Genomic DNA, 18325 nt, shown 5'->3' with positions numbered 1-18325 from the left:
GATCCGTATAACGTGTGTACATGGAATAAAAGTTTGAAATATGGCCATACTAATTGTTTGGTTCGGCAAAAAATAACCTACAATCGCTTGTTGGTTAATTCGATTATCGGTTAATTTCGGTTCGGTTTTGTCGATTTTTAGTTCAGTTCAGTTAACGGTTCAATTATTACCCACCTCTAGTTGTAAACTACATGAATTCAGTTCGCCTCAATTTCAATCTCGCCGTAAAAATCCTCAACCCGAATAAACCGTAAACCAAACCATTTAACATCCAACAAAAAAACCAACCAAAATAAATATTGAATTAGTTCCTCAATAGCTTAGCTAGCTTACTACACAAGGAAACCCTAACCTACCAAATTCTCTGGTTCCAACGAATTACCCACCATTATCAGCATCATCATATTCATAATAATAGATCCGTATAACTGACTGACGGTCATTGGTCCACTAAACATGAACGGCGGCCCATCCGGTTTCAGTACGTACCTTCATTAACATTTTATTAATAATAATATTGAATCGATTGTTTATTATTCGTTTGCTGATTGATCAGATAATGCTCCGATCACTAGAGCCTTTGTTATCGCGTGCTGTCTGTTTTCGATCGTCTTTGGGATCCAAGGCCGTTCGAATAAGCTTGGATTCTCCTATCAGGTTAGGTTTTTGTTTAGTTTTGTGTATGAAGACCTAGTTAGACTTTGATTTAATGAGATGATTCGAAATTGTGAATCAATTTGATCACATTTTGTTGTGGAATTGAAGTAGATTAGATTATTGCTAACCCTAACTTATCATACAACTGATTATTTAGTAGTGGAATGAGCAGATTGAAAGGATTTAGTACTTTAGCTATTACAGGTTTAATATTGTTGTATAGGCTAATAAGACTTATAATTAGAGGCGGGAAAATAAACCGGTTTACCGAACCGACCCGAAAATCGAACCGAAATCGAACCAGTTTGAAAGCGATTATGTAGAAATATGTTTGGAACGGGTTTGTAATTTTCTCCACCAAAACTGGTTCCAAACTGGTTAACCAAACCGAAACCGATCGTAACCTGGTCAAGAAACCGGTTTCAACCCGAACCAAAACCGATCATAAAATGGTTTTGACTTTTGTTGACCAAACTGAACAGGTTTCAACCCAAAGCGGTTTTAATTTTTAAACCTGTTTGTGCACCTATACTTATAATAGTAGGCGAGGGTTCTAGAGAAAGCTACAAAGTTACGAGAAAAAGACTACCAACTAATCATTTTCTTTTCTTTTATTAATAAGGTAACGAATGTAAAATAGATAAAAATGAAGAAAAAGTATGTAGCTCACGAATGTAGCTCACGTGGTTACATATATGCAACCTATTGAGGTACGCATTTTTTTTAAAATCTTTTTAACATTTCTAACCTTATAATAAAAAGAGATGAAAAAATAAAATCGATTGGTAGTAGTAGTAGTAGTTTTCTTGGTTTTCACATACTTTTCAGTTTTCTCATGATCACTTTCCTATAATAGTGTCTTTGGGACATGAAACTGGTGTACATGATCCAAACTTGGTTAATGAGGTTCTTAAATGTTAATGAAGTTTACGATTTGGGAGCTGCTTGTTGACCTATAGTCATTTTGCATGACAGGATATCTTGAAGAAGTTTCAGTTATGGAAACTGATTGTTTCAGTTTTTGCATTTTCGTCTACACCAGAGCTGATGTTTGGCGCGTATCTTCTGTACTACTTTCGTGTGTTTGAAAGACAAATTGGTTCCAACAAGTATTCTGTGAGTGTTTTCTCAATCCATTAACCTTCTTTAGTTTTTGGCTTTTTCTCCAAACTGAACACACTGAAGTAATTTGTCATGTGACTCCTGTGTGATTGAATGTAACAATCATGTCAATTGCATCATGCATAATATATGAAAGACAGCTAAGATACAGTTTCTTTATCATTGATTTCAATTATATATTGATGCATATTTTCAAAATATTCATTATGTTTGTTCATCTATTACGATATTTGGAATGAACATCTCACTGTCTTGCAGGTATTTGTCTCGTTCTCTATAATTGTTTCGTCATTGCTACAGATTTTAGCTCAGGCATTTCTCAATGGTATGCTACTAAACGTTCATCATTTTTCATTTTTTTTGTTGTTTTTTACATGATTACTATGTTTTCTTCTATTGGTGCTAGTTAAAATATCCTGTGATCCTTTAACCCTAATTTTAGTTCTTGTAACTAAATTTATGCAGATCCAGCTTTGAGTAGGCTCACATCCGGTCCCTATGGTCTCATATTCTCCTCCTTTGTACCCTTCTTTTTTGACATTCCAGTCTCAACACGGTTCCGTGTATCTAGCGTGTCTTTTTCCGACAAATCTTTTGTTTATATAGCTGGTCTTCAGGTAATGAAATTTGTTCTTATAACTTGTGCTGTAAAATTTAAATTGTTACCTACCAAATCTTATATTTATTTTATTGTTTACCACGTTCTGTTCTGTTTGTGGTCACCATTGTTTTGTATATGCACAGCTTCTATTGTCATCCTGGAAAAGATCCTTAATACCTGGTCTGTGTGGCATTCTTGCTGGGTCTCTATATCGTTTAAATGTGCTACGCATCCGTAGGGTTAAGGTATACATTCTTTGCTTCTTTTCCTCACGCTGTGCATGCTGTTTATGAACTCGAAAAATGGTCATGCAGCCACTTTCTGTGGGAAAATGGGCTGCTGGGGGGATTGAATCAAAATCAAAATGATAGTTTGTGTATGGGTTGAAAGTTGAAACAAGACAGATTGATCTGAAATAATTCTTACTAATCTTTAAGTTTTCATAAAGAAGTGTTAGATATGATCACAAAAATATAGTATTTAATTAAGAATTTAGTTTTTTGCACAAAATGATATAGGGGATTTTTTCAAATAACCTTGATGGATGACTATATTGTCAATTGGTCTGTTTTCTTTTTAGAGTTTTTGATTTGACCTGTTTTGACACATTATATATAAAGCATAAGTCAAACCGAATTTGCCACCCTAAATTAAACAAGCATATCTGTTGGTCTTCGATTTGACACCTTTCAATTTTTCAACAGTTGATTTCTGTTTCCTAAGCTAATGTTATTCCTAAACTTTTTAAACATTATAATGATAAAAGCGCAACCATTAATCATGACTTGCATAGTAAATATTGTTTTTTTTTCAATATAGTGATGGACTTCCCATTTAGTATTAAACTTATTTCTGAAAAAGTTAATAGTCTTGAATGATTAGTATCCATGATCTCTGTTGAACTATCTAAACCCTGGAGTTGTATAAACAGGTTTTGAATTTTATCTGCAGCATTTAACTCAGTTTTTATTACTAAAAAGCTTAATGATGTTTTAAAAGTTATAATTATTATTATTGTTTTTTTTTTCATAAATTCAGTTCCCAGAGTTCATATCGTCGCTCTTCTCAAGGCTTTCTTTTCCATCTGTGGGCGGTACATCACCTGCAACACCACCTAGAAACCCACCATCCTTTGCAGCCCGTCAAGGGGAGGTAACTAAAGTTTTATCTGTTTTCATATTGACATCAATAACTCTTTTAAGTAAACTCTTTGTGAAAAGGATGATGAATTATTGTTGGTTAAATTCAGGGTAATTATGGTGGGTTGATGTCAACGGGTTCCGAGCCACCGGAAGATTCGATTGCAACACTGGTTTCAATGGGGTTTGATAGAAACTCAGCCAGACAAGCGCTTGTTCATGCAAGAAATGACATCAATGCTGCCACTAATATTCTTCTTGAGGCGCAGGCTCATTAACTTAAGCTATATTTTTTTTTGACTCTTCATGCTATTTTGTTCTCAGCTTAGTTTTAGTTTCTTCTGCTTTATGTTTTTATGCATAGAGATGGATATATGTGTATGTATACTCATGAATCTAGAATCTTCTAGGGTTAATTTGAACATGTGATTTGAACATATCAAGATGTATAGTTGCATTGCATGCTAAACATCTCTAAGCAAAATGTTTTTGTTTTCATTTGTTTTGGTAAATTTGAATCATGCTGTGTCGGGTCATATGTAAGTTGTTGAGAGGATTTGGTTTTAAAACGGTGTCTTCGCAGACATACGATAAAATATAGTGTGTAAAATTGAACACAATTTTGTTTTATAATTCAGGTATTTGTTTTAGATCATTTTGCTATTTTATGAATACAAATCGACAAAAATGGTCTATTTTACCGGCTTATCATGCAACGTGTACGGTGTACTAGATAGTCGAATTAGGTTATTCTTTATAATTGCAGTATGTTCACTGCGTAGAGAAATGCAAGTAAAACTATAAAATGTAAAGCAAAGAAGAGAGATGCTGAGCTCAATACCTTTGTATGATTTTAATGGAACATTATTTATGTTGTCTAGTTTATATTGTTTGTTTTTACAGTCTTTGGTGTGATTTAGGCTTTCAGGAGGTACCAAAAAATACCCTCTTTAACTACAAGGATGGATCCGGCTGCTACGGGTTTCAGCCCGAATTCATTTTAATGGCCTGTTGTTGGGTGTGGGTTTCAACCCATGTTAGAAAACGTGGTACCTAAAAAAATGTGGTTCAAGTTAAATATATTAAAATTATATATGATCAGGCTCATGTAACCACTAAAAACTCCATTTAAAAGAATTAATGGATTTAAGTACTTATAGTATAATGAATACTTATCGAAGATCATGTGTTACGGTCATCCCGTACACTGTTATGGCCATGTGTACTTACCAATTAAAAGCGAGACCGACAGATGATCTATGACCCTCATTTTGCTTGTGCAGCGATTGTGTGGGACTCGCTTGATATGTAGTGGTTACCAATGAACACCCCAAATTGATGATAATGGAACTTAATCGATGTTTTTAGGATATGCCCTCTGGTGTACCATTTTTTCTCGTTACCAGGCAAAGCCCTTTTTACCAAAAAAAGGCGCTCAATTCAGAAAACTGTAAATGTTATCTATACAATCGTATTTAGCATACTAATTATAAATAGTACTGCTAACATAGCATAAATAATGAAATATCAAACATGAGTTCATCCATACTTGGATACTCGATAACTTACTATTACACAACGCTTAACAACCATCACACGTAGTCACAAACTTCTACACGTGATTTATGACATAAACTCGCCATTAGCCCACCTATCTTCATACCTTCCATACGCGAAATTTGAAGAAGCGAGTCCAGTTAACTGAAGCGAGTCAGGTTCAATCCCATAGTCAGTAAGCGGCCTCTTTTCAAGAACATCATCATGTTCAACTACAAAATCAGGAATCTCAACCGACCCTTTCTTCATATCTTCCCATAGATATTGCAGCCTACTTACATACTTCACCTTCCAATATAACCTGTCAAAAAAAACAACTTGAAATATTACAACTAATTATCTGATTTTAATTATAAAACATTGTATAATATGAAACTTACCCGCCACTTAATAAGAAACGGCCAAGGGTAGCAATAAGGAGCCGGGAACGAAGACCAGGATGAATAAAATAAACAACTTGAAGCCTGTCTTTAAAATCTGATGGAAGTTGTTCATAAATCCACCTCAGAATGGTGATTCCCGGGTTGTTATATTCTGTCTGCACGGTTGAGTGCATGTAGACGATGCAAAACGGGCCTTCTGGCAACTTGGTTGATATTTTGTATACTATGTATTTCTTCAGCCATTCTCCCCCAATTACAGGGGCTGCAACACAGCCATTCGTTTGTTAGTTACAACATTGATTAATAAATGCAATACAGTTAAACAAAGATATATCAACATTTGATTAGCATTGAATAAAGATTAGTAAAACTAAGAAAAGACTGTTTCTCCTAGATGCATTCATACAATTTCCAAGTAGACCAATCGACTAAAGATAAATCAAATTTTTAGTGGAACTAGACGTTATTGATTATATGTTAGAAGAATATGTTTCTGCAAGGGTTTAGGAGTAACTTAACTCTCATACGAAGATAAACCAGTGATTGTATATTGACTGTATATATAATATGATCAGGTCTCTCTATATAAGTTTATATTACACATAGATACATTGCAGATTATCTAATTACCAGTTAAATACATAACTAGTTTAAGAGCATTCACATTCAGTTCCCTACCATATATCCATATATATCATATAATTACACTAAAAATCACTACAGTGTCTCTCCTTTTTAATTAAATAATTGTCATTATCATTTCTTTCTCCTTCACTCACAACCACTTTATAAAAATTATAAAATATTATACGGTGTGAACCATGAAACCCCAAATTTAGCTTTCCCGTATAACATTTTCGCTCTCCTCTACTCACAACCACTTATAACCATATCATATAATTTACAAATTTCTCTCACATATTTTTAGGGATTAGGTTGAGAATAATGAGGGTCAAATTTGAACAATTTCTCATTATTATTAAAACATTTTATCATTTTTAAGTTATTTTTTTGGTATGGGAAAAGCAATTGATAAAGTGGTTTCTCAAGATTGATAACCAAGTTCATCACAGATTTATAAAAATTCCATAATTTTATTAATTCAAGTAGATTCGGAGTAATGGTATTTCCTTCAAAAAAAGAAATGTCCAACAGTCAAGACGAGATGTGAGAGTTTCCACAATCCTTTCATCTTAAAATGAAGTACTCTTCACTTCACGGTAAATTGATCGATCAAACCCTGTAAACCTCTTCATGTAAAATTTCATTAAGAAACTCTCAAACTCAACACCAACATCTAAAATGAGGTATTGTGTACTGTAATTTGATCAAGTTGCTTTCTTCAAAACCTATAAACCACTTTTTCTTACCCTGGCGGCTGCCTACGTCTGCAGAGCTACTTAGTCATGTCCAACATGTAAATGTATTATGAATATTATTTTTAAACGACTTTCTGTATCGATGTAAACACTACTTTCAATTGAAACAATTAAGGTTTATAACTATTGGTATAATAAATAGCCCCCAAATTCCAAGTCAATCATACAACCCTTACAATTAACACAAAACTAAATAATAATAATAAAAATAATAATAATAATAATAATACCTGGGAAGTATCTGCCGATAACTCGAATTATGCGGTTGCCGGAGTTATCAGACGCGGGTTCGATACGGAAGAATTGCAAGGCGTCAAGAGCTGGAAACTCTTCATCGTTATATGCAGGATCAGATGGGCAGTCGTGCCAGGTGTCTTCGGTGGTTGTTGTCAGTGGCTGTGGATCCACACCGTAACGATCCGACGGTACCACCACCACATTGAAATCTTCTTCCATGTTTCGATATTAATTCAGTGGTGGTTGTATACTATAATACTACTGGTGAGGTTGGATAAGCGTTAAACAAATTGGATACGTCGTTAGTCAAATTATGTGGGTCGGTAGGGTCACTGGATGGGGAGCGATAACTAATCACGAAACCGAGTCTGTTGGTTTATTTGGTTGAGGCTAATAACCAAATCGAATCGTGCATGACTCGATAAGCAGTTTATCACCTAAGCATATTGGAAAGTTAAGTATTTGATTTTGTTTAGTTTTGAATTAGTTTTAAATAACTGAATTGTGTTTAAGTTGAGAGACCGGAATTATATTTTATACTAATCTCATTTTGATTTAAAACTAAAACTGTGAAACCGAGAACCCGAATTTCAATTTGATTTTTTTTTCTTTAGAATTGGGTTGACGTGAGGTTACATAAGTTTATAAGTCGATGGAGTTGAAACAAGACAGATTATGATTGTCATGTGCAAAACATGTAACCTCATTAAAGAAACCCATTACGTTTTCGTTATGTTTGTAGACCTAGATTGAATATGTGGATCGATTTGTTGGGATAACTGGTTTGTGTTGTGCATAGTTTCTCAATACGGGATGTCTAGGTTAACTTATTTAAAGAGCATTTGGCTTTTTTATAAATTAAAACAGAAACATGTTGAGCTTAAAAGGCTTCTTGAAAACGTACTACTAAGCAAAACAGAAACCTTTTATTAGCTCGTGAATGAGGTTTTGATAGTTGTAACTTATTCATTAAATATACTATAGTTTTGTTTCCATTTATATATTTTATCGAGTGATTGTAATGTGTAGAATTGAATAGAGCAGCAACAATAAGCCATCTTTGATGGCATGAAGGAGAGGGATGAAGAGCATTTTGTGTAAGAATGTCTAAGAGGCTACCAAACAGTGTGAACTGAAAACCCAAATTTCAGTATGATTTTATGCTAGAATTGGATTCTGAATTTGTGTTGAATTGAGGTCAAGTGAATTTATAAGTTGATGGACAAATGGAGTGAGTTAGCCTTGCATAGTTTTTTAAGACATTCTTACACAAAACTTTTATCATCTCTATCTTCTTCACATCATCAAAGACGGCTTATTGTTGATGCTCTATTTGATTCTATATATTATAATCACTCAATAATATATATATATATATATGGAAACAAAATTATATAGCGTTTTTAAAGGAAAATATCATAGAATATTAACCAAGTTTCAAAAGTGTTTCGATTAGGTCACTTATGCAAATTTTTCCCAAATCGGGTTACTAAATTTTCAAATCAAGTCTTACCGATTTTTTTGGGCATCAAGAAAGAAATGGAGGATAATATGTGGGGTCGGAATTTGCAATATATTTAGTTAATCTAAAAAATAAAATAAAAAAGTTAATTATATTAAATTTAAAAATAAAAAAATAAAATCCATATCACCACTTAACGTCAACATAAAAAAAATTATAAAAAGATTTACTATGTGAAATAAATATGAAAAATGCTAAAAAAAAACAAGTTAAAATCTTTAATTTAAAAAAATATCAAAGTTGAATGATTTATTTGAAACACTTTTTAAACTTGAATAACTTGATTAAAACACTTCTAAAACTTTGTTACTGTTCTATACTTCTATTTACAAACACTCATTTATGAGCCATGGAAAAGGATTTATATTTTGCTTAGTAATATATTTCAAAAAGCTTTTTAAGCTCAACAGGATTCTCTTTTAATAAAAGCCTAATGTTGAGCCTTTTAAGCTCAACATCCCATATTGAGACACTATGTACAACACAAATCAGTTATCCCAACAAATCGATCCACATATTCAATCTAGGTCTACAAACACAACGCGTAACGTTTCTTTAATGAGATAACATGTTTTGCACATGAGAATCATAATACCTTCAAAATATCTGATATCTAAAGTTGTTCTAACTTCTAATACAACATATCAAAGTTACAACTGCAGCCATCTCTAATTCTTTAAATACAATATTCAAAATGCTTAAATACATATATTTTTTTCAGCCTGCCTTTAATGTTAAGGTACTATCAGATCAAAATTTTATTATACGTTTGATTACAACAGATTGACAAGTGGGTCTTCTGGCTTTATGGGATTTTCAAGTGCGGTAATATGTTGCTTAAACCGAGCAGCGGCTTCTTCTCTCTCTTCCATCTGCCCAGACTTATCAAGCACAATAGCCGTCAAGTAATACGCTTCTGCTGCCATCTCGTGATACTGAATTCATTCAAAACAAAACATTGAATCAGAAATATTCGATTCATTGCTTCAAACTTGTAACTTAAAATTTGAGGGCATTTTGGACATTTTGTCATTAGTCAAATCTTGCTATAACAGAAATCAACCAACTAACCTCCAAAGCTTCAAGTCCTTCGCAAGCTTGCCTTAGCGAATCAAGAACGATATCCGGATCTTCAGAGACTGAAAAGACAAATATTTATGAAAAAAGAATTAGCATCCAAACACCTTAACAAATTTAAATTTCGAAGCAATGTCAAAAAATGTTAAAATTTAATAAGATTCTTGGTTTTAAAATGCATGACCCGCTCCAAGACGTTTAGGTCCTGAAGCTAAGAGCTCCACGTATGTACTATGTGTATTATATAAAAAAGATGGTTATTAGATTGGACTACCTGAAATGCTGGAGTCGGATAAGTAACATTTAGCTTCGGCAATGTGGGCCCTAGACTGAAGCTCAAGACCGCCTTGGCCAAGTATTATAGGAAAAGCACTATGAATAAGGTTTAAAGCTCGTTTAGCATGCCTCGGTCCAAGCAACAACCACAGCTCAGCTAGTGTTAGAGTGGCTGCACCTCTTAAAAGATCCAAATTAAATGATTCACATAACGATATGCTCGCTAAAGCATATGGAATTCCCAAAACACCATTTCCAGATCTCTGCAATACCAAATTTAAAGAGAGAGATAATATAAACTTCACAAAAATTTAAAGGTAAATTACAGTTTGCGTCCTTTATGTACGGGGTAACATGCAAACTGTGTCCTTTAACTATAGTAAGTACAAAAAACATCATATGTTGTGACACATTTGTCATTTCCACTAACTGGTGTTAACGGGCAAAATGGTCATTTTTGAAATAAAAAAAAACTAACAGAAAAGATTAACCCCAGTTACTGGACTCAAGGATGTTTTTTTACTTATTGAAGTTAATAATACAATCTGCGAGTTACCCCCATAAATATATAACAAAAACCCTTAATTTAGCCTAAATTTAACAAAAAACAGTTATACTTCATGGTTGGTAGTTGGTACCTTGTGGATTTCAGCAAGGAGAAGAAGAACACTTGCATTCTCCACATGCATATTGAACTTATAACACTCGCAGAATAAAGAATGTGCAACCGAAGCTGCCTGCACACATCATCAGCCACATCAGCATTCTCTTAATATAATTATATATATAAAAAACGCAAAAATTTAACGACCTCGTTAAACTCGTTAGCAGCAAGCAATGTGCGGGCCCGGCGAAGACTAGCTTCAGTCTTGATCTCCATGTCAACACCGGTTACAGAAGAAGCCAAAACTCCAAGTTCATCACATATTTGTTGAGCTAGTTTCAAATGGCCCCTACAAAATCATTAGAATATAAATATACAATAAAATGAGAAATAACAAAGATTGATAAATAATAATAATATTAATAACAACAATACCTGTGTAAAGCCCGCTCATGAAGTAGCTGCAGCTTAACTGGCAAGATTCCAGATTTTGAAACCGACAAAAACTTTGCTTCGGCTATCTTAAGTGCTGCAAAGGCTTCTGTTGATAGAATATAATACATCAAAGTATCGCTCTTGCAGATTTGATCAAAGTATTAAATTAAGTAAAATATGTTAGAATTCAGTCTGACCTTTGTACCCTTTATACACAGCTAAATGTTGGATGAGTTTCCCATAAGCTAATGCAAGATCAGCTGAACTGTACCAATCATTAAAGAACACAGCTTTAGAATAAAATCAAATACAAGGGCACAATAGCAACGAAACATAATTGAAAAGAACATCAGTTACAATGACGTGCTATTACCTTGCAGAGTCAGCAAAACAGGTAGCAAAAACCAGAGCATTTGACCGAGCAAGAGAAGCACTAAATGAAAAAAATAAAAACTTCAACGACCCATTTCCTTCCAAGCTAATCTTTTTATTTTATTTTATGCATACGACCCACTAGAGATAATACTACGCTTGTAAACGAACCGCACGTTCAGTGAATTGTTTGTGAACCGTTCGGTGGGAAGTTTGCTTCTTTAATAAACAAACAAACATGAAAAAAAAAATTGTTCATTTAGTTAAACAAACGAACATGAACACGTGTCTCATTCGTTCATTTATGTTAATAAAATTTATTTATTTAAATCCGTTTGCATTCGTTTGTTCACGTTCATTCATGTTAGTTAGTTTACGTTTGTTTAAGTTTATTTGCTAATACGTTCATTTAAAATTGTTAGGCTCATTACAATTCAGTATAGTTTTAATAACTTTCTAGGCCCAACACATTATTGATCACATTATTTTCAATTGGTTTTAGCTCAGTTTTGTCAGTTTGTTTACGTTCACGAACCATTCGTTTATATTCTTAACAACGCATGCTTCCATCATCTCTTCTAAATTGATGTTCCAATAACATTTATTCGTTTGTATTCGAGCGTTTGTCTGGTTAAAGTTAAACAAACGAGCATAAACATGCTCCGTTCATGTTTGTTCGGTTCGTTTACAGGCGTGGATAAAACATACCCGATTTGACCCGTTAACAAACAAACGTGTCAAAACTATTAGAAGATGTAAGAGTACCTTCCATATAGCTCCCAAGATGTTGACCTAACTAAAAAAGACGAACCCACAAGCTGCAACACGGAACCGGGAACAGAACTTGATTGTAACCATGAATAAAACGTGTCACGGTTGCTCTGGAGCTCACTTTCTTCAGGAAAAACCAATGTGGTTGTTGGTTCTCTTTGATTCTTAAGCCATGAAGTACTCAAAGCACCATCAATTGTCACTATTGAGCTTTCAATATCAAATTGGTGTAACAACTGAGAACTTAATCTAAGTTTCTAAAACAACAAAAACAAAGTATCATCGATAGTTTAATTCAGAATAATGTAAAAGGTAAGTTTAATAATGTAAGATCAAAGTACCTTGCAAACGTTAGTTGGATTAGTTCTAAGTTGAATTGAAGCTTTGGGACCAAAAGATACTAATGGTCTTTGAACATGCTGCATTAGCAATAAACATAATCATTAACATGCTAAATAGTTAAAATCAAAGTATAGGTGAAAATGTTGACACTTTTATTCAAAGTACAGGTTGAATCAGGTTATGCTTCATCTCAGAATGGGTCAAAATGTTAACTTTTTTATAGGTAGCTTATTTAAAAATTAGTCAAATGATACTCTATATGTTTAAAGCAGACGGTGTCAATCGTGTTGGGTTGGCAGATTGAAGGGTTCAACCAGAACACAACCCATATTTTTATTTGTGTCAAAAACAATCAACCATAAACCTTACACACTTAAAACCGTGTAACCTAAACACGGCCGTTTAACCCATTTATCTAAACGTGTCAAACAGGTTGGCGGGCTGGAAGGAAACAATCAAGTTGTAAGCGTATTCATCAGGTTGGTGGGTTGTAAAAAATGGGTTAAACGGGTCACAAACGGGTTGGTGGCGACCTACTTAGCTAAACAGGTTATTGGGTCAACCTGTCTAACTTAACAAGGTTAAGAAGGTCAACCAGAACACGACTCGTTTAATTAAACAGGTCAACTCAAACACGACGTGTTTCTTAAACGGGTTAGTTATTCCAACCCAAAACCTCAATATTTTTTTTGTTGTGACAAAAATTGCCACTCTCATGCTAATAAGAAAATAGAATTTATTGAACAAAAGACTACCATTTTGACTTCTAGCCGTATAACCTGTTACCTAAGCGAGCCATCTTTGCAACCGTTACTATTATCAATAACTACCTTTAAATCAAATTTAGCTAGTGCCAGTTGATTGGAAGCCACAAGGCGCTTTAATTTTAAAGAATCTGCTCGTTTTAAAGATCTTCTAAGAAGCACAAATAACTGTTGTTGAACAGATAATGATGTGGAAACATGTGAATCTGATGCTCCCATAATTCCAGTTATGTTTGAGATGCCAACTTCAGATAGCAGGTTACAAATGGCGGTTAATGTGTAGGCAAGACACGTATCATCACTGTGCTACAAATTGTAAACAAACAAAATATAAATAAATTATATATATGAAACCGAATATAAAATAACATCAGAGAAACATCTAGTTACTAAATAAAATATATTGAGCATAATAAGTATACCAGCTGACAGACACGGACTGCTTCAGTCAAAACCTGAAACAAAAAGAAACTTATTAAGAAATATAAAGATTACTATTTCTATGCCTTTTTACCGGCATGATACTGTTAATAATACTGAACATACAAGTCCTTGAATTACATACGTTTAGAGTTAGTTTGGGGTGACCAAAATAGAAATGTGTCATTCCCAGAGATAATAAAGCAATTTCATATCTTCCATTGTTCATGTAGTTTATTGGGGGGACAAAATCAGATCCCTCCATACCTGCACTGCAATATTAATAGCCATGTATTAATTAATTAAAATAACCCCCAAAAAAAACCGAGAACTAAAAAGATTCTTAATAAAGCTTATTTTCTATTTGTTATCATAAAATGTTAAAAGGTGAAAGTGGTGCCTGCCTTTAGATTATGGCCCTATCCTTATCAGGTCAAATCCAAAAATTAGCTAAAACACAAATGGGCCAAACTGAACGAATTTAAGAATGTGCATGAAACCAATGTAACCGAACGCAACAAAAAAGCGACAATTTGGCTTGTGTTTTTCAAAAAAAAAATGATTTGTCTGTCCAATGTTGCTATAAACCAAAAAACCATACCAAACCAATTGGAACCAAACTGAGCCCCAAAAAAAAGACCGATTTAAAGTAATATCTAAAAAATTAATATACAGTGTAGCGCATATACTTTAGTTCGAAATATTAATAATCATAAATTAACAAAAAAATACTTAGGCCCAAAGTCAAGCACAGATTCATCACTTTGGAACATTTTTTCAGCCCAAAACTTTCAAGCTTCAATGGTAAAACCGAACCCATTGTGAAACACAAAATCTGAAAAAGCCGAAATTAATGATTTTCTAATAAACCCAAAAATCGAACATTTGATTTTTGGTTCAATTTGAGCCCAAAACCAACCAATGCACACCCTTATTGAAAGTTACCCAAGGTGATATTTAATGTTTACAGCAATAACATTAACTATTAATACAAAATAGACAACAAAATGTTTTAAGGTCAACCCGAGCCAGCCCATTTGCCACCTTCAGTTGAAGGTATCATATTATTATAAAAACAAGCATAAATGAAGTAAAAGATGAGAAATAATACCTATAATCAAAATAACGGTTAAGATTCTCCAAAGCAGCTGGATAATCATTGTGATAAAGACTATTCAAATAACGTAAAAAGTGAACCTGTAAACGTTAAAATAATTTAGTAATTAAAATTGTCATACAGGAATAATACAGATTACAAAGTAACATACACGATGCAACTCGGGGGCCAGTTTCTGAAGAAGCTTTAAAACAGATTCAAATGCACTCATAGGAAAAGAGCTTCCAAGCCTATAAAAACAATTATTAATAGATTATATATTATATGTAATTAAATATCAGTAAAATATATGAAAAAACTTGCTTTTCAATCATTTCTGCTTTCTCTGACAAGAATCCTTGTATCTGCCAGTTTGTGCGTTGAAGGGTCACTTCAGACGATTCAACACTTGTTGACTGCGTTTGCATTTCCCTTCTAAGACTCTTTTTGACTTTTTGACCAGGAGAAACAGTGATATCTGCATTTACATAACATTTCTTACTAGGTTAAGGTCATTAGTCCATTTTCATAAAATTATATAAAAAAACAATCTTACCTTCAACTAAACTAAGAAGTGCTTTTGATGAATGATTATGAAAAGGAACCCGTTCGGTTGACTTTTTTCTTGACTCGAGTTCTTCTGTAAAATTCTGAAGCACAATATTCTCCAAATCCATGTTTTCATATTCTAATGGTGCCTCTGGATCATTACTAGCATCATCCAAATGTGACATTCCGTATGAAGAAAATGCTTCTTTACAATATGTTTTTATATTTGTTAAAAGATGGCACATGCCCTATATGTAAAGAACCATTATAAACATACGTAAGAACTATAAAAGGTTTCTTATATTAACTTTACAATAGGTTGAAAGAAAACAGATACCTCAAATGGCAAATGATTGAAGGAGAGCAAGCAACGACGAAGATACAATCCAAGATTACTATTTGGATCCAGATTTATTTGATCGTCATCAATAATGCTTGTTTCTAGGCCCGCAAGAATGCCTATAATACATGCACAATTCGGCATTGCAAAAAAAAAATTTAATGAATAAAATACAAATGCATAAAACTAAAAAACGAAGAGTGGAAAAGTTAAATAAAAGAGTCAAACTGACTACAAAATGTAAAATATAAACTATGTACTAGATAAAAATAGTGCATGTATGTGGGCCTGTAGATGAACCGAACAGAACATGTTCGAGTTCATTCGTTTAGCTTTAACCAAACAAACGATCGCAGACAGACAATTAAACGAACATGATTTTCTTGTTTGCGTTTGTTCGTTAAGAAAAATGAGTACTTTCATGTCCATTTATGCCCGTTCGTTAATAGTATAAATAAATGATTCACGAACGTAAACAAAAAATGAACGAACAAGTATAACTTAGCATAGATGATCGATTATCAACGAACATAATTGAGCAAACACCAATTGTAAGTAAATTTGAATATCAATCTGATTGAACATGTGTTCATGCGCGTTTATTTAACTAAATAAACAAAAAGGTTTTGTCTATGTTGTCTGTTTATTAAATTTCCCGCAAAACGATGCATGAACTTTTTGCTGAACATTCAGTTTGTTTACAGGCCCACGTGTATGAAGTGAGAAAAGAAAAAATATAAAGATAAAAGAAATAGTAAGATTAAATTTATAGATAAAAGAGTTTCTCACCTCGTAACTCAGTGAAAAGAGAAAAGAGGTCATCTGGCGATGATATTGAAGATAATCTACCGGTTACATGATCAGTCAACCAGTTATATAATAATCCACCAAATTCCTTTAATAGCTTCAAGAAATCATCCAATGTCGGCTCCAAAATATCATCACACGACTTCAAGATAAACAGAGAAAGTTCAAATATTGAGAAAAACCAGTTTATCAAAGGACGTTATAAGTAAAACATGAAGAAAAGTAAAGAATAACAATGACGTGTCGTCGATGAACTTAATCATAAAGCTGATAGATTGATTATTCAATTTACGTGCCACAAATATTAGAAGCACACTGAGGTATGAACAAAGGTCTCCAAATGAATTTCTCTACGATCTACCATGAACTTTCTTATGTGAATCTAACATGGTGTAATTGAAAAGATCTATTATTAGTTATTACTGATTAGGCAATGGGAAATAACTCCAATATTTAGAAATCAAAGCCGAAAGAAATATATGAAAATTCATGTTACCAAATAGAGAAGTATTTTTTCCAATATTCAATAAGTCATTTTTGACATGCTGTACTTGTTAGCACGAGATCAACCGTAGTCATGTATTGCCCTTTTATATATAGCTAATGTAGTTTTCTCACCGTCTTGCATCATCAATAGTTTGCTCATTATTTTTATTACATTTTGTTTTGTTTTCGTTTTGATTCATATTCATAACTTATATTATATAGATACTATACTTCACATATAAAAAAAGGTTATTTTTTTTTTTGGGTGGGGGTGGGGTGGGGGTGGGGGGGAGACGAGGTCTCAGCAAAAGCAGCCTCTCTATCTTCCACGATACAAGTAAGGTTTTCCACATCCTACCCTCCCAAAACCCTATCGGTCTCTTACTATGACCGGAATTTACCGGTACGTTTGCTTGTTTAACACAACATCTACATCACTTTTGCCATCATCTTGAAAATAATGGTTGCAATTTATAGCTATACATCTATAATTAATTAACTTATGGCATTTTTCTACACGGTTCTTAAAAACCAATCATTCCAACCCAGCCCAACCCAACATAACCATGAAATCAGAACAATAAGTATTACTCCAATATCAAAACTAATAAAACACATCAACTTATACACCAAAAAGATTATAACTTGACCAACATAAATAAAGGGTTTTACTCCAAAAACCAAAAAACCCATCAATTTAAACACCGAAAATATTTTAAAATTAGGCAAAATTAATAAAGGGTTTACCTTAGTAAGTGCGATCAAGAACAGCCCAAGACGATTATGCTGAGAAATGGAGTCAAATGGGAATGGTACGGACAGTTGACCAGACGGAGCATAAACCTGAAGAAGAATGCAGATTGATACTTTATGTGGTGTGATTACAAACCCACTTTGGGCCTTCACCATTCCTGCCATTATTTGCTGCAATTAACAAAACCCTTTAACCCAATTTACAAGAATTGATTGGAAAACTGGGTTGATTGAGATAAAATTGTGAAATCAAGATTTGAGTATTATGAAGTAGATAAACCCTAGAAAGATATGGGAGTCAGCTAGCTAAGATGTGCGAGGGAAAACCTGGATTTGGGGGCAAACGATGTCGTTTTGGTTTTGGTGAATGATGGCTTAATTTGCCCAAGTTCAAAATTTTAAAACTGGGATACACCTGTCTGGAAGACCGGAACTCACGACCTCATTCACAGTCGTCTTGTTAGAGGTGTATAAATCGTTTTTTTTTTATTCAAAATCGGGTATGGTCGATAAAAGTCAAAACCGAATCGGGTAAGAACCAGTTCCAGATATAGTCGGGTATTTGACCGGGTTTTCCGGTTTTTTTCGCGTTTCATGTCGGGGCGGGTTTTGAGCGAGTATTTTCGATTTCGGATC

General features: G+C 33.6%; 3 protein-coding genes across 3 annotated transcripts; 1 reads left to right on the top strand and 2 right to left on the bottom strand.

Annotated features, from left to right (window-relative positions):
• Positions 1-436: 436 nt before the first annotated feature.
• Positions 437-4017, top strand: LOC143636181 (rhomboid-like protein 20). The gene is made up of 8 exons (XM_077103838.1): positions 437-481; positions 557-657; positions 1633-1773; positions 2038-2104; positions 2245-2396; positions 2524-2625; positions 3419-3532; positions 3630-4017. The coding sequence occupies exons 1-8, from the start codon at positions 457-459 to the stop codon at positions 3795-3797; spliced, it is 870 nt and encodes a 289-aa protein (XP_076959953.1). The 5' UTR covers positions 437-456; the 3' UTR covers positions 3798-4017.
• Positions 4018-4963: 946 nt separating this feature from the next.
• Positions 4964-7309, bottom strand: LOC143636145 (uncharacterized). Its single transcript, XM_077103812.1, has 3 exons — positions 7069-7309; positions 5457-5721; positions 4964-5377 (listed from the first exon to the last, which is right to left on the bottom strand). Exons 1-3 carry the CDS (start codon positions 7292-7294, stop codon positions 5143-5145), a joined length of 726 nt encoding a protein of 241 aa, XP_076959927.1. The 5' UTR covers positions 7295-7309; the 3' UTR covers positions 4964-5142.
• Positions 7310-9217: 1908 nt separating this feature from the next.
• Positions 9218-18068, bottom strand: LOC143636180 (anaphase-promoting complex subunit 5-like). Its single transcript, XM_077103837.1, has 20 exons — positions 17684-18068; positions 16433-16592; positions 15641-15762; positions 15311-15551; positions 15079-15232; positions 14927-15005; positions 14770-14855; positions 13804-13930; positions 13661-13693; positions 13305-13544; positions 12474-12551; positions 12127-12389; positions 11363-11422; positions 11187-11254; positions 10990-11095; positions 10762-10903; positions 10589-10687; positions 9949-10213; positions 9669-9736; positions 9218-9532 (listed from the first exon to the last, which is right to left on the bottom strand). Exons 1-20 carry the CDS (start codon positions 17852-17854, stop codon positions 9371-9373), a joined length of 2724 nt encoding a protein of 907 aa, XP_076959952.1. The 5' UTR covers positions 17855-18068; the 3' UTR covers positions 9218-9370.
• Between the last annotated feature and the right edge of the window lie 257 nt (positions 18069-18325).

Source organism: Bidens hawaiensis, unplaced genomic scaffold (assembly GCF_021521415.1).
Source record: "Bidens hawaiensis isolate Kalapana, Puna unplaced genomic scaffold, B.hawaiensis_p1.1 tig00007801_1, whole genome shotgun sequence".
NCBI lineage: Eukaryota > Viridiplantae > Streptophyta > Magnoliopsida > Asterales > Asteraceae > Bidens > Bidens hawaiensis.
The sequence above is the reverse complement of the archived record's forward strand: the minus strand, read 5'-3'. Positions and strand labels throughout refer to the sequence as shown.

Bases quoted from the DNA above. Each gene is read 5' to 3' on its own strand.
- LOC143636181 (XM_077103838.1), top strand. From the start codon at position 457: ATGAACGGCGGCCCATCCGGTTTCA. The intron at 1,774-2,037 runs GTGAGTGTTTTC...ACTGTCTTGCAG, and splicing joins TTGGTTCCAACAAGTATTCT to GTATTTGTCTCGTTCTCTAT. The intron at 2,397-2,523 runs GTAATGAAATTT...GTATATGCACAG, and splicing joins TTTATATAGCTGGTCTTCAG to CTTCTATTGTCATCCTGGAA.
- LOC143636145 (XM_077103812.1), bottom strand. From the start codon at position 7,294: ATGGAAGAAGATTTCAATGTGGTGGTGGTACCGTCGGATCGTTACGGT. The intron at 5,722-7,068 runs GTATTATTATTA...GCTGTGTTGCAG, and splicing joins TATCGGCAGATACTTCCCAG to CCCCTGTAATTGGGGGAGAA. The intron at 5,378-5,456 runs GTAAGTTTCATA...TTTTTTTGACAG, and splicing joins CGTTTCTTATTAAGTGGCGG to GTTATATTGGAAGGTGAAGT.
- LOC143636180 (XM_077103837.1), bottom strand. From the start codon at position 17,854: ATGGCAGGAATGGTGAAGGCCCAAAGTGGGTTTGTAATCACACCACAT. The intron at 12,390-12,473 runs GTACTTTGATCT...TTGTTGTTTTAG, and splicing joins ATCCAACTAACGTTTGCAAG to AAACTTAGATTAAGTTCTCA. The intron at 9,737-9,948 runs GTAGTCCAATCT...TTGTCTTTTCAG, and splicing joins ATCCGACTCCAGCATTTCAG to TCTCTGAAGATCCGGATATC.